Source organism: Cnephaeus nilssonii, assembly GCF_951640355.1.
Source record: "Cnephaeus nilssonii genome assembly, chromosome: X".
Taxonomy (NCBI): Eukaryota; Metazoa; Chordata; class Mammalia; order Chiroptera; family Vespertilionidae; genus Cnephaeus; species Cnephaeus nilssonii.
The window spans coordinates 48,088,129-48,101,666 of NC_137071.1; the positions used below are offsets into that span (position 1 = coordinate 48,088,129).

A 13,538-nucleotide genomic window follows, 5' to 3' on the forward strand; every position below is an offset into this window, starting at 1 on the left:
TTTTGAAAATATCCCATGTGCACTTGAGAAGAATTTATATTCTGCAGCTTTGGGATGAAATGTTCTGAAGATGTCAATTAAGTCCATCTGATCTATTGAGTCATTTAGGATTGCTGTTTCTTTGCTGATTTTGTGTCTAGAGGATTTATCCACTGATGTCAGTGGTGTGTTAAAGTCCCCTACTATGATTGTATTGTTGTTGATCTCTCCCTTGATATCTTCCAGGAGTTTTTTCATGTATTTGGGTGCTCCTGCATTGGGTGCATATATGTTTATCAGGGTTATATCCTCTTGTTGTATTGATCCCTTTAGCATTATGAAGTGGCCTTCCCTATCTCTTGTTATGGCCTTCACTTTGAGGTCTATTTTGTCAGATGTAAGTATTGCTACCCCAGCTTTTTTTTTTAATTTCCATTTGCCTGAAAAATATTTTTCCACCCCTTCACTTTCAGTCTATTTTTTAAATTACAGTTGACATTCATAATTATATTAGTTTTAGGTGTACAACAGAGTGGTTAGACATTTCTATAACTTACAAAGTGATCCCCTGGTAAGTCTAGTACACACCTGGCACCATACATAGTTATTACATTATTATTGACTATATTCCCTGTGCTGTACTTTATATCCCCAAGACTATTCTGTAACTACAAATCTGTACTTCTCTTTGCCTTCACCTTTTACCCAGTCCCCCACCACCACAGGCAAGCTGACATCATTGACTTGAATTCTTCCTTCTTTTCTAATATAAACATTTAGTGCTATAAATTTTCCTTTAAGTGCTCTTTTTAAAAAATTTATCTTTATTGTTAAAAGTTTTACAGATGTCCCCTTTCTCCTCCCCCCCCCATTGGCCCCCTCTTACCCCTCCTAGATCCTCCCCAAGCCTTCACCACACTATTAGTGTCTGTTTCCATAGGTTATGCATATAAGTTATCTGGTTATTCTCTTCCTGCCCACCCCACACTCCCCCCCCCCCCCGCCCCACTTCCCTCTAAGAATTCTCAGTCTGTTGCATGCTTCCATGTCTCTGGCTCTATTTTTTTTTGACAGTTTATTTTGTTCATTAGCGTTCACATATTCTAGTAAGTGAGATCTTTTGATATTTGTCTTTTTCTGACTAGCTTATTTCGCTTAGCATAATACTCTCCGGGTCCCTCCATGTTGTCTCGAGGGGCAATATTTCCCTCTTTTTTATAGCTGCATAGTATTCCATTGTGTAAATGTACCACAGCTTTTTATCCATTCATCTACTGATGGGCACTTGGGCTGTTTCCAGATCTTGCCTATTGTAAATAATGCTGCTATGAACATAGGGGTGCAAGTACTCTTAACGACATCCCACAATTTTTTATAGTTATGTTTTCATGTTCATTCAATTTAGAATACATTCTAATTGCCCTATTGATTCCTTATTTGACACATGGGTTATTTAGAAATGTGTTATTTAGTTTCCAAATATTGGGGAATTTTTCCCAATATCTTTCTGTTGTGATTTCTAATTTAATTCCTTTGTGGTTAGAGAACATACTTTGTATGACTTGAATCCTTTGAATTTACTGAGACTTATTATGGCCTAAAATATGGTTAGTCTTTGCTAATGTTCTGGATGTACTTGAGAAGAATGTGTATAGTGCTGTTATTGGATAGTATTCTGTAAATGTCAGTCATGTCTATGTGATTGGTTGTGCTATTTATTTTACTGTGTTCTTACTGGTTTTTTGCCTACTTGCTCTATCAGTTATTGAGAAATTGGTATTGAGATCTCCAACTAAAATTTTGTTTTTTTTCTTTTTCTCCTTGTAGTTCTGTCTGGTTTGCTTCATGTATTTTGAAGCTGTTATTAGAGGCACAAACACTTAGGATTAATTGATCCCTTCATTATTATAAAATAATATTTTCTATTCCTGGTAATATTTGCTCTGAAATCTACTTTTTGTGCTAATAACACAAAAAGCTTTCTTTCAATTATGTTAGCATGGCATGTTTTGTTATCCTTTTTTGTTGTTGTTGTTTTGTTACAACAGTAGCTTTTATAATTACCCATCTATTGATCTCTATTGAGCTCCTTATTTCTCCATATGGTGTTTTTTTTTAATCTTTATTGTTCAGATTATTACAGATATTCCTCTTTCCCTCCCCCCATAGCTCGCCTCCACCCAGTTCCCACCCTATCCCATGCCCTCACCACCCCCCCATGTCCTCGTCCATAGGTGTAAGATTTTTTCCAATGATTGGGACTGCATAGAATTTATAGATGTATTTGAGGATAATTTACAATGATCCCTTCATCATTAAGTGATGCTTTCCTTTGTCTCTTATTATATCCTTTGTTTTAAAGTATGTTTTGTCTGATGTAAGTTTTACTACACAAGCTTTTCTTCATTTCCATTTGCATGATATTTCTTTTCTCATCAATTTACTTTTTTAAAAATCTTTATTGTTGAGATTATTATTATTACAGATGTTCCTCTTTTTTCACTCATAGCTCCCCTCCACCCAGTTTCCACCCCACCCCAGGCCATTGCCACCCTATTGTCTGTGTCAATAGGTACTGCAAACACGCATATAAGATTTTTGTCCAGTCTCTTCCCGCAACCCCACACCCTCTTCGTCCCAAGAATTGTCAATCCGCTCCCTTTCCATGCCCCTGATTCTATTACATTCACCAGTTTATTCTGCTCATCAGATTTTTTATTCATTTGAATTTTACATTCACTTGTTGATAGATATGTATTTGTTGTCCATAATTTTTTATCTTTACCTTTTTCTTCTTCTTCCTCTTCTTAAAGAATACCCTTCAGCATTTCATATAATACTGGTTTGGTGGTGATGAACTCCTTTAGCTTTTTCTTGTCTGTGAAGCTCTTTATCTGACCTTCAATTCTAAATGATAGCTTTGCTAGGTAGAGTAATCTTGGTTGTAGGTTCTTGCTATTCATCACTTTGAATATTTCTTGCCACTCCCTTCTGGCCTGCATAGTTTCTGTTAGAAATCAGCTAACAGTCGTATGGGTACTCCCTTGTAGGTAACTAACTGTTTTTTTCTTGCTGCTTTTAAGATTCTCTCTTTGTCTTTTGCCCTTGGCATTTTAATTATGATGTGTCTTGGTGTGGTCCTCTTTGGATTCCTCTTGTTTGGGGTTATCTGCGCTTTTTGGACTTGTAAGTTTATTTCTTTCACTAGGTAGGGGAAGTTTTCTGTCATTTCTTCAAATATGTTTTCAATATCTTGCTCTCTCTCTCTTCTTCTGGCACCCCCATAATTCAGATGTTGGTACGCTTAAAGTTGTCCCAGAGGCTCCTTACACTATCTTCATATTTTTGGATTCTTTTTTCTTTTTGCTCTTCCGGTTGGGTGTCTTTTGCTTCCTCGTATTTCAAATCTTTTATTTGATTCTTGGGATCCTCTAGTCTACTATTGAAGCTCTGTATATTCTTTATTTCAGTCAGTGTAAGCTTAATTTCTGACTGGTCCTTTTCCATTTTTTTGGCATTTTCATTAAGATCCTTGAAGGTCTCACTAAGTTCCTCAGAGGTCTCACTAAGTTCCTCGGAGGTTTTTAGAAGATTCTTAAGTAACCTTATAACTGTGGTTTTGAACTCTATATTCAGTAGTTTGCTTTCCTCCATTTATTTCATTCATGATATGTTTCTTTGTCTCCACATTTTGGCTGCTTCCCTGTGTTGATAGAGTAGCCTTGTGTGCTAGGTGTCCTATAGGGCCCAGTGGCTCAGCCTCCCCAATCACCTGAGGTGGACACTCTTGGTGCACCCCTTTGTGGGCTGTGTGCACAGTCTTGTAGTTAAGCCTTGATTGCTGTTGATATCACTGGGAGGAATTGACCTCTAGGCCAATTGGCTGTGAGGACCAGCTGTGTCTACAATGGAAGGACTGCTGTGCAGGAGACACCCTTATGGGGCAGGGCTTGCTTCAGTCGGGCTTTGGTGATCACTGAGTCTGCCCCTTGAATGTGTCACTTATGGATGTGAAGAGTTGTAATCCAGTATGGTCTCACACTGACCACTGGGTACACTGGCTCTTGGATCTCCAAGGAGGTGCAAAGTCAGCCACTGGCTGAGGCCACCCATCAGGAGCTACAGAGAGATCTTCAGATTCCTCCTCTTTGTATGGGGTTTGGAAGTGCCCAGATGAAGCCCAGCTGTGAAGCAATGCAGGCTTCTGCTGCCGGGCCTTGGACCTTCTTTTGGAAGCTTGGGTCTCTCTGACCCAGCTGCAGTTTGACAGGTTTTAAGCTAGAAAGGACAGGCCATTCATATGCAAAAGCTGCTGTGCACAGATTGGGTGGGTTGTGCATTCCGGCCCGATGCCAGACAGCACAGTTTTTCCCCGTATGAGTCTGGGTCCCCAGAGTCTCACCCGGAATTGGAGTTCAGAGCAAGTGGGAGCTTGTATCCCATTCCCAATTGAAAAAAAAATAGCAGCACACCCGGTTGCCAGCCTGTTCCATGCGCACCTCCTCACCTCCACACCTCCTACCCGTCTCAATGCACTTTTTTCTTTCCTTCTAGTTGTAGAACTTCCACTTAGCCAGCTTTCCCATGGTTCTGGATGATAGTTGTTTTGTCTCTTAGTTGTAGTTTTGATGTGGTTGTGAGAGGCAGCAAATACAGGTATTTACCTATGGTGCCATCTTCTGTAATCCTTTTAATTTTAACCTATTTGTGCCTTCGTATTTTTTTTATTAAAAAACTAGAGGCCCGGTGCACAAAATTCGTGCATGGGGGGTGTCCCTCAGCCCAGCCTGCACGCTCTCCAATCTGGGACCCCTTGAGGGATGTCCAACCCACTGGGATGGGGCCTAAACGGGTGGTTGGACATCCCTCTCACAATCCAGGACTGCTGGCTCCCAACTGCTCACCTGCCTCTGCCTGATTGCCCCTAACCGCTTCTGCCTGCCAGCCTGATCGCCCCCTAACCACTTCACTGCCAGCCTGATTGACACCTAACTGCTCCCTGGCCAGCCCGATTACCCCTAACTGCCCTCCCCTGCAGGCCTGATCCCCCCCACAACTGTCCTCCACTGTAGGCCTGGTCCCCCCCTCCCAACTGTCCTCCACTGCAGTCCTGGTCCCCCCACAACTGCCCTCCCCCGCAGGCCTTGTCCCACCCAATTGCCCTCTGCTGCAGGCTTGGGTTCCCCCCCCCAAGCTGTCCTCCCCTGCAGGCCTGGTCCCCCCACAACTGTCCTCCACTGTAGGCCTGGTCCCCCCCTCCCAACTGTCCTCCACTGCAGTCCTGGTCCCCCCACAACTGCCCTCCCCCGCAGGCCTTGTCCCACCCAATTGCCCTCTGCTGCAGGCTTGGGTTCCCCCCCCCAAGCTGTCCTCCCCTGCAGGCCTGGTCCCCCCACAACTGCCTTCCCCTGCTGGCCTGGTCTACCCCCAACTGCCCTCCTCTGCTGGCCCGGTCACCCCTAACTGCTCTCCCTGCTGTCCTGATCACCCACAACTGCCCTCCCCTGCAGGCCTGGTCCCCCCACAACTGCTCTCCCCTGCAGGCCTGGTCCCCCCAAACTGTCCTCCACTCCAGGCCTGGTACCTCCCAACTGCCCTCCCCTGTAGGCCTGGTCCCCCCATAATTGCTCTCCCCTGCAGGCCTGGTCTCCCCCAACTGCCCTCCCCTGTAGGCCTGGTCCCCCCCAACTTCCCTCCCCTGCAGGCCTGGGTCCCCCCCAACTGCCCTCCCTTACTGGCCTGGTTTCCCCCAACTGCCCTCATCTGCCAGCCTGGTCACCCCCAACTGCCCACAACTTCCCTCCCCTGCCAGCCATCTTGTGGTGGCCATTTTGTGTCCACATGGGGGCAGCCATCTTTGGCCACATGGGGGTGGCCATCTTGTGTCTTGGTGTGATGGTCAATTTGCATATTACTCTTTTATTAGATAGGATTTTAATGTTGACATAATTGCAAGTGTCCTCCTTTCCCCCATCCCCTTTGCCCACCTCGATCCACTCCAGCCTCCCTCTCTTTTGGCCTTCACCAAACTATTGTCTGTGTCCATGGGGTATTGCATATATGTTCTTTAGCTAATCCCTTCACCTTCTTTATCTCATCAACCCACTCCCCTCCCCTTGGGTACTGGCCAGTCTGTTTCATGTATCCACACTCTGGTTCCATTTTGTTCATCAGTTTATTTTCTTCATTATATTCCACATATTAGTGAGATTATATCGTATTTGTCTTTCTCTGACTGGCTTATTTTGCTTAGCACGAATAATACTCCCCAGGTCCATCCATGCTGTCACAAAGGGTAAAAGTTATGCCTTCACTTTTAAAGTGTGATTTATGTTGGCAGCATGTAGTTGGGTCTAGCTTTTTTAATCCAATCTTACAATTGGTAGTTTTGAATCTTTCATCTTGCTATTTGTTTTCTATTTTTCCCACCTGTTCTTCATTCACTTTTTCCTAGTTTTCTGGCTTCTTTTTGGATCAATTGAGTATTTTTATAATTCCATATTATCTCCTTTTGTTTCACATATTTTGGTGCTTTATTAGAGGATTAAGTTCTCTTGAATAATTAACTCCTCTACCATTATGAAATCATCTTTTTTAATCCTTGGTAATTCTTTGATATGAATTCTACATTACCTGATATTAATATATCTGCTCCAGCTTTCTTTTGATTACTCTTATTGTGGTATGTCATCTGATGTGAAAGTGTTCTCAGGGATGGTCCTTTTTTTAAAACTGAATTTAGTTAATTTTGTTTGCTTAATATATTTCATCTTTAAAGATTAAGAATGAATATCTATTTACTAAATAGAACAGGCAGTCAAAATATACTTTAATTCTATATCATGACTAGATAAGGAGAAAATGGAGAAGATAAGACAGAGTACAGAGAAATATAGAATATCTGAAGATTTTCTGCAGAAAGTCTCTTTATTGTGACCTTTTAGGATATTGCTGTAAAGGTTCTTGGAGACCTATTCGAACTTTTGGTGAGTGTAGGTACAAATGGAAATCTCACTTCTAGTTACTTGAGCTCTGGTCTGAGGAAAATTAAGTCTGGAGCTGAATCGAGCCCTTGGGCCAGAGAACCCGCATCCCTAACCCAACATCACTTGATTACTCTTCTAGAGTTGGCTTGGAAATGAAATTGAGGTTATGGTCAGTACTGAGGAAGCCAAACGCCATCTGAATGACCTTCTTGAAGATAGAAAGATCCTGGCTCAGGATCTGGCTCAACTCAAAGAACAAAAGCAATCTGGGGAGAATCTACCTTCTAAATTCCGGGTAAGTGCCCTTATGGAAATATTTGACCAATTATCAGACTCTTGTACTCCCCAGATACACTCACTGCTTTGGACGGTTACTTTCCTTTGAGTACTTCACCCTCATTCTCACTATTCTTCTTTACAGAGGCGCACATTCTCAGTTGCTGAACTTCATGGCCAAGTTTCTGAGTCAGAGGATTCCATTACAAAGCAGATTGAAAGCCTAGAGACTGAAATAGAACTCAGGTAATGGGACTGTCTGTAAGGCATTATAAAAATGTATGCCTGGAATCAAAATAGAACATGCTAGTCCAGTGATTCAAAAGTTTTGTGATGGTGGAGAAACAAGAGAAAGTAGCAATTTTTTTTTAAATAAATACGTCACTAGACAAGTTAGATACATTTTCTCATTCAGTCCTTCCCTATGAGGTATACCTTATGAGTTATGTATGATTCTTCTTACTTTAGAGATCTGAAGTTCACAGATCTTAATATATTTGCTATAGATTATATATAGCTGGGATTCGGAACTTGGGCTATCTAACTCCAAAGCCCATGATTTTTAAGCTGCACCACAATTTTTGATGCAGTAATATCTCTGAAATGTGGAACTGACTAAAAACAAAACTTTAGAGGAACCCAAGAAATGATATCAGAAGAGTAACAACAGCCTGACATGGCTCAGTGGTTGAGCGTCAACCTATGAACCAGGAGGTCACAGTTCGATGCCCGGGTTGCGGGCTCGATCCCTAGTGGGGGGTGTGCAGGAGGCAGCTGATCAATGATGTTTCTTTCTCATCATTGTTGTTTCTATCTCTGTCTCTCTCTCTCCCTTCCTCTCTCTGAAATCAATAAAAATATTTTTTAAATTAGAAGAGCAACAACATAGAAGGAGGAGAACTTTAGAGATCAACAGCAAAGTAGATAGAATAGAACAAAGTGATTATGAGCATTAAATGAGATTAGTAAGTAAAGTACATAACAGTACAGTAGTTGGCATAGTAGAAGTGCTCAGTGAACGTTCTCTTTCTTTTTTAAAAATATATTTCTATAAGGATCAGAATGTAGACATTATAAATTTCTTAAGATAATAGAATTTTATTGCCCAGAAGAGCTTGGAGGTCATTTAATTTGTTTTTAGCAATACACACTAGCTGTTTATCTTTGGATACATCTATAAGTCACTCAGCATTTGAGTTTCTGCTTTGTGCTGCACTAGGTGCAATTGGTATATATAGAAAAAATAGATGGCATCACCCTTACTCTCAAGTGGAAATAGTATAATGTGAAAGAATCATTTTTTAAAATTTCAGGAATATTGTAAGCCATTGATAGCTTACAATTGGTTATGGTGAGAGGATTTACACAACAGAAACTAACAAAAGCTACAAATCAGGTCTGGTTTTTTAAGTGCTGGATGTTAAACATTTACCCGCATACCACTGGGCATAAGTAAATGATTACTTAAATGTAGGGCAAGTGCCGAGTAGAGGGCAATCAGACAGAGGTGAGTTTAATCAAGAAAATTTTCCTAAAATTTATGAGGCATAAACTAAATTTTGAAATAGCCAAGGGTCATAAATTGTCAGAGACGACAGGAAAGGGCATATGATGGACAACAACTCTGAAGTGTTCTGGCCCACCTCTTCTAAGAAGCCTACCCTGACCCTTCATCCCTCACTAATCTCCCTCTTTTCCTCTTCTCTAACCTCCTTCAGAACTTACAGTACTCAATCATGTGATATGGATGACATATGTTATCTTTATATTTATTAGCTGTTTTATGTTTATTAGTCTTGTCAATCTAGAAAGATTGTAAGCCGTTGAAGGAAAGGACTACATATTAGACCATGTTGTCAGAGTGTGGTCTGAAAACTCCTGGGGGTCTCTGAGACCCTTTCAGGGAGTCTGATCAAAACTATTTTCATAATAACATTAAGATGTTATTTGCCATAATAGTGCAAAAGCAACAGTGGACAAAACTGGTGGCAGCTTGGCTTGAACAAAAGCAGTGGTACCAATCTGTAGCATTGGTCACTGAATACATCACCACCACACACTCACAGATTTAAAAAGCGAGTCTCACTTAAGAGTGGCTTTGAGAGAGCAGTAAAAAGTGTTCATTTCATGGAATCTGCACCCTTGAGTTCAGCGCTTTTTGGTACGTGTGACGGAGTGGGAAGAACACAGCATGTGTGCAGCGTGCAGGGGGTGTGGTGGTGTCTCCAGGAAAGGCGCTTGGCGCTGGGAGGGTGAACAGCAGGCCTCTGTGCATGGAACTTCATTTCTACTTGAAGAATGACTGACAGACCGACTATGGTTATTCAGACTTGGGTACGTGGCAGACATTTCTCAGAAATGAACTGAGAGAGCCTGTCACTTCAAGGAAAACAGCTGACAGTGTTTGTCGCCAAAAATTTGAATTTTCAAGAGACAGTCAGAATTTTGGAAAATGTATATCTGCTACTGTGAGCTTGACAGTTTTTCATTACTTTTCTGATGAGACCAGTAGGGATATTAACAAATGTGATTTTTCTATACTGTATAAAGAAATGTGTTAATATTTGGAGACGCTACATACCTCAGCATTGTCCAAATGGCATGTTACAGAATCATATATGGGTAAAACACCCATTCAGATTTCAAGATAGACCAATGAATTTTAATGTAAGAGAGTATGAAATGTTTATTAATAACTAGCGTTCCCGTTGCAGGAAAAATCCTGCAATAGGGTTTCCTGCTGCACTCTACCCCACCCTGCCTGCTCTCCTCCCTTGTCCCCCACCCCGCGATCTCCGCCAGCCCCCCTGCTTTTCTAACTTCTCCGCCAGCCCACTCTCCTTCCTTCTTCCCTGGCCCCGCCTCCGCTCCTCCCTTCTCCCCCGGCCCGCCTTCTTTGCCAGCCCGCCTGCTTTTCCCTTCTCCCCCCGCCCCACCTCCGCTCTTCCCTTCTCCCCCGGCCCCGCCTCCGCTCCTCCCTTGTCCCCCGCCCCACGATCTCCGCCAGCCCCCCTGCTTTTCTAACTTCTCCGCCAGCCCGCTCTCCTTCCTTCTTCCCTGGCCCCGCCTCCACTCCTCCCTTCTCCCCCGGCCCGCCTTCTTTGCCAGCCCGCCTGCTTTTCCCTTCTCCCCCGGCCCTGCCTCCGCTCTTCCCTTCTCCCCTGGCCCCGCCTCCGCTCCTCCCTTCTCCCTTGGCCCCGCCTCCACTCCTCCCTTCTCCCCCGGCCCCGCCCCTTCTCCCCCGGCCCCGCCTGCTCAACTTCCTTCTCCCCCGGCCCCGCCTCCGCTCCTCCCTTCTCCTCCCCCCGGCTTGCTTGCTTCTCTGCAGCTTTGCTCCCTTCTGCAGCTCTTGGCTTCTTTCTAGCTGTCGCGATATGCAAATTAGCCACCATCTTTGTTTGGATAATTTGCATATTCATCCTGATTGGTTGGTGGGCGTGGCTTGGCTGGTGGGTGTGGCTTGGGTGTAGCGAAGGTGCGGTCAATTTGCATATTTGTCTATTATTAGATTAGATGGTTTCAGATTCCACTTTGTTTTGTTTTCTTTTCTTCAGATTCTACTTTTCAGCTAACTTTTTTTTTTCTCTCTTTTTTTTTTAATATATTTTATTGATTTTTCACAGAGAGGAAGGGAGAGGGATAGAGAGCTAGAAACATCGATGAGAGAGAAACATCGACCAGCTGCCTCCTGCACACCCCCTACCGGGGATGTGCCCGCAACCAATGTACATGCCCTTGACCGGAATCGAACCTGGGACCCTTCAGTCCGCAGGCCGACGCTCTATCCACTGAGCCAAACCGGTTTCGGCTCTTTTCAGCTAACTTTTAAGAAGCTACCACTTGTAGGGTTTTGGTGTATTCTCAAAGAAGAATAGCCACAATTATCTGAAAAGGCTATTAAAATGCTCCTCCCTTGTCCGCCTACATATCCATGTGAGGCCAGATTGTCTTCATTTACGTCAACAAAGACTGAATGCAGAGGGAGATGTGTGAATCTAGGTGTCTTCTACTAAGCCAGATATTATAGAGCTTTGTAAAAGTGAAAAATAATCCCAGTATTCTCACTAAATTATTTTTTGTTTTAAAAAAAATGTTGTTTTTCATAAAATGTTAGTGAGTTTTTATTTTTAAATGAATTAATAAATATTTAATATTTCTCAGTTTTACTTTCTAATGCTGTAGGTATAACGTGTATATGAATGGAATTTCTTAGGTTCTTGGTGCTTTTTTTTTTTTAACATTCCCAATAGGCTGAACGCTACCAATATAGCAGAAAGAAAACCTATTGGGAAAATGTTTTGTGGTCGTGTCCCTCAATGCTTTTTAAGAGTGTAGAGAAGTCCTGAGACCTAAATTTGAGAACTGCCATGTTAGGTTATCTTGGTACCCATTATTTTGGTACCCATCTTCGTGTGTGTGTGTGTGTGTGTGTGTGTGTGTGTGATTAATTTTACAGAGAGGAAGGGAGAGGGATAGAGAGATAGAAATATTGATGAGAGAGAAACATCGATCAGCTGTCTCCTGCACACCCCCTACTAGGGATCGAGCCTGCAGCCAAGGTATATGCCCTTGACCAGAATCAAACCTAGGACCTTCAGTCCGTGAGCCAATGCTCTATATATTGAGCCAAACTGATTAGGGTCCCATCTTCTTTATAGTACCTTACATAGCACTGCATGCTGTGCATGTGCTGTTGTGCTCCCTCTCACTGGTCACATAGCAAATTTAAGAAGGAAGCTATTAATGAAACTAAAATATTGTGTCAACCTTGGTCTCAGACCATACTCAATCAGAAAGTATCTGGAAGCTATAACCAGAATCAGGGTATCTTGTCTTCTCAGAAACTTCTCAGTCTTGTGGCAGGCACTTCAAGATAACCTCTCACAACATCATATGTATCAATTTGGTATTCAATTCCAGCAAAAAGCATCCACGTGTTTGTTATTTTGAGGGGTTTTTTCTTTCCAGTCTCCAACCTGAATCTTGTTCTTGTATAGGTGAACCACCATATCACAATCTGAGCTTATGTGGCCTTGAAACAAGTCATATTACAGTCGATGCACTACTAATAACCCTTACTAAAATAAATCTTTCCAAGTCCCATTTATGATCCATTTATTTAAACCAGTATTTAATGAAATGAAACCATTTGGATGGTCTTTGGAGTCTCTTTGTAACAGCATTTGAGCTACTGTAAGAGCTCACATTTGAGCACACATCCTAACCAAATGACTAAATCATTATATAAATAATATTTAACTGATACCTCCTTCTGTAAAACTATTTGAAGTTTCTCCTCAGAACTTTTCCCCTGTCCTGGGTGTTGAGACTACTGGTAATAAGGCTCACTGTTTCTTTCCTTGCAGGAGTGCTCAGATTGCTGACCTGCAGCAGAAGCTACTGGATGCAGAAAGTGAAGACAGGCCAAAACATCGCTGGGAGAATATTGCTACCATTCTGGAAGCCAAGTGTGCCATGAAATATTTAATTGGAGAGGTAAATATTACTCTTCCTACCAGCAATTAGGGATCTGGCTTGGTAGATTGAAATAAGATGTTAGCCTGGAATACTGTCATTGTGTCATTGCCACTTTTCCTGGTAAAAACCACAATGACACTAACATTAGAGTAATAGTTTTATGGGTAAAAGTTGGTGTGAGCAAGTGCTCAATAAATGTTTGCTCTTATTATTAGGAAAAGATCAGGATGCCATAGTAGGCTACTACCTAAACATAAACTATTATACTGTAGTACTTTTTGAAACACCCATATTCAAAAAATTTAAGCCCTAGCCACTTTGACTCAGTGGATAGAGTGTTGACCTATGAACCAAAGGGTCCCGGGTTTGATTCTGGTCAAGGGCACATACCTTGGTTGCAGGCTCCTCCCCAGCCCAGGCCCTGGTCGGGGCACGGTGCAGTAAGCAACCAATTGATGTGTTTCTCTCACATCGATGTTTCTCTCTGTCTTTCCCTCTCCCACTCTCTCTAAAAAAGATCAATGGAAAAATATTTTTGGGTGAGGTTTAACAACAATAAAAGAATTTTAAGATACAATCTAGGACAAATTAATAATTGGCATACAAAGATTTATCTTAAAATGCATCTTCACTGAACTTAAAATAGTCTATCATCTTACATTATCACGAGGAATTAAAGTTGGTCACCTCTGGTGATTAAAGCATTTTCTCTTGAGACAAGCTTTACAAACTCCTCCGATTCTGCAAGTGTGAGCAATGCTATCCTTTCTACATTTTGTGTTCGGTTAGCAGATTTATTTTACTAAAGAAATCCTCATT

At 42.2% G+C, this 13,538-nt stretch overlaps 1 protein-coding gene across 4 annotated transcripts in view; it reads left to right on the forward strand.

The window, feature by feature from the left end:
* The window catches only part of KIF4A (kinesin family member 4A), a 181,445-nt gene that overhangs the window by 150,170 nt on the left and 17,737 nt on the right, over window positions 1-13,538 (forward strand). For all 4 annotated transcript variants that reach the window (XM_079764681.1, XM_079764683.1, XM_079764682.1 and 1 more), the window contains 3 exons: window positions 7,105-7,260; window positions 7,387-7,487; window positions 12,608-12,737. In XM_079764681.1, coding sequence (XP_079620807.1) covers window positions 7,105-7,260; window positions 7,387-7,487; window positions 12,608-12,737 — 387 coding nt within the window. The remainder of the gene's footprint in view (window positions 1-7,104; window positions 7,261-7,386; window positions 7,488-12,607; window positions 12,738-13,538) is intronic.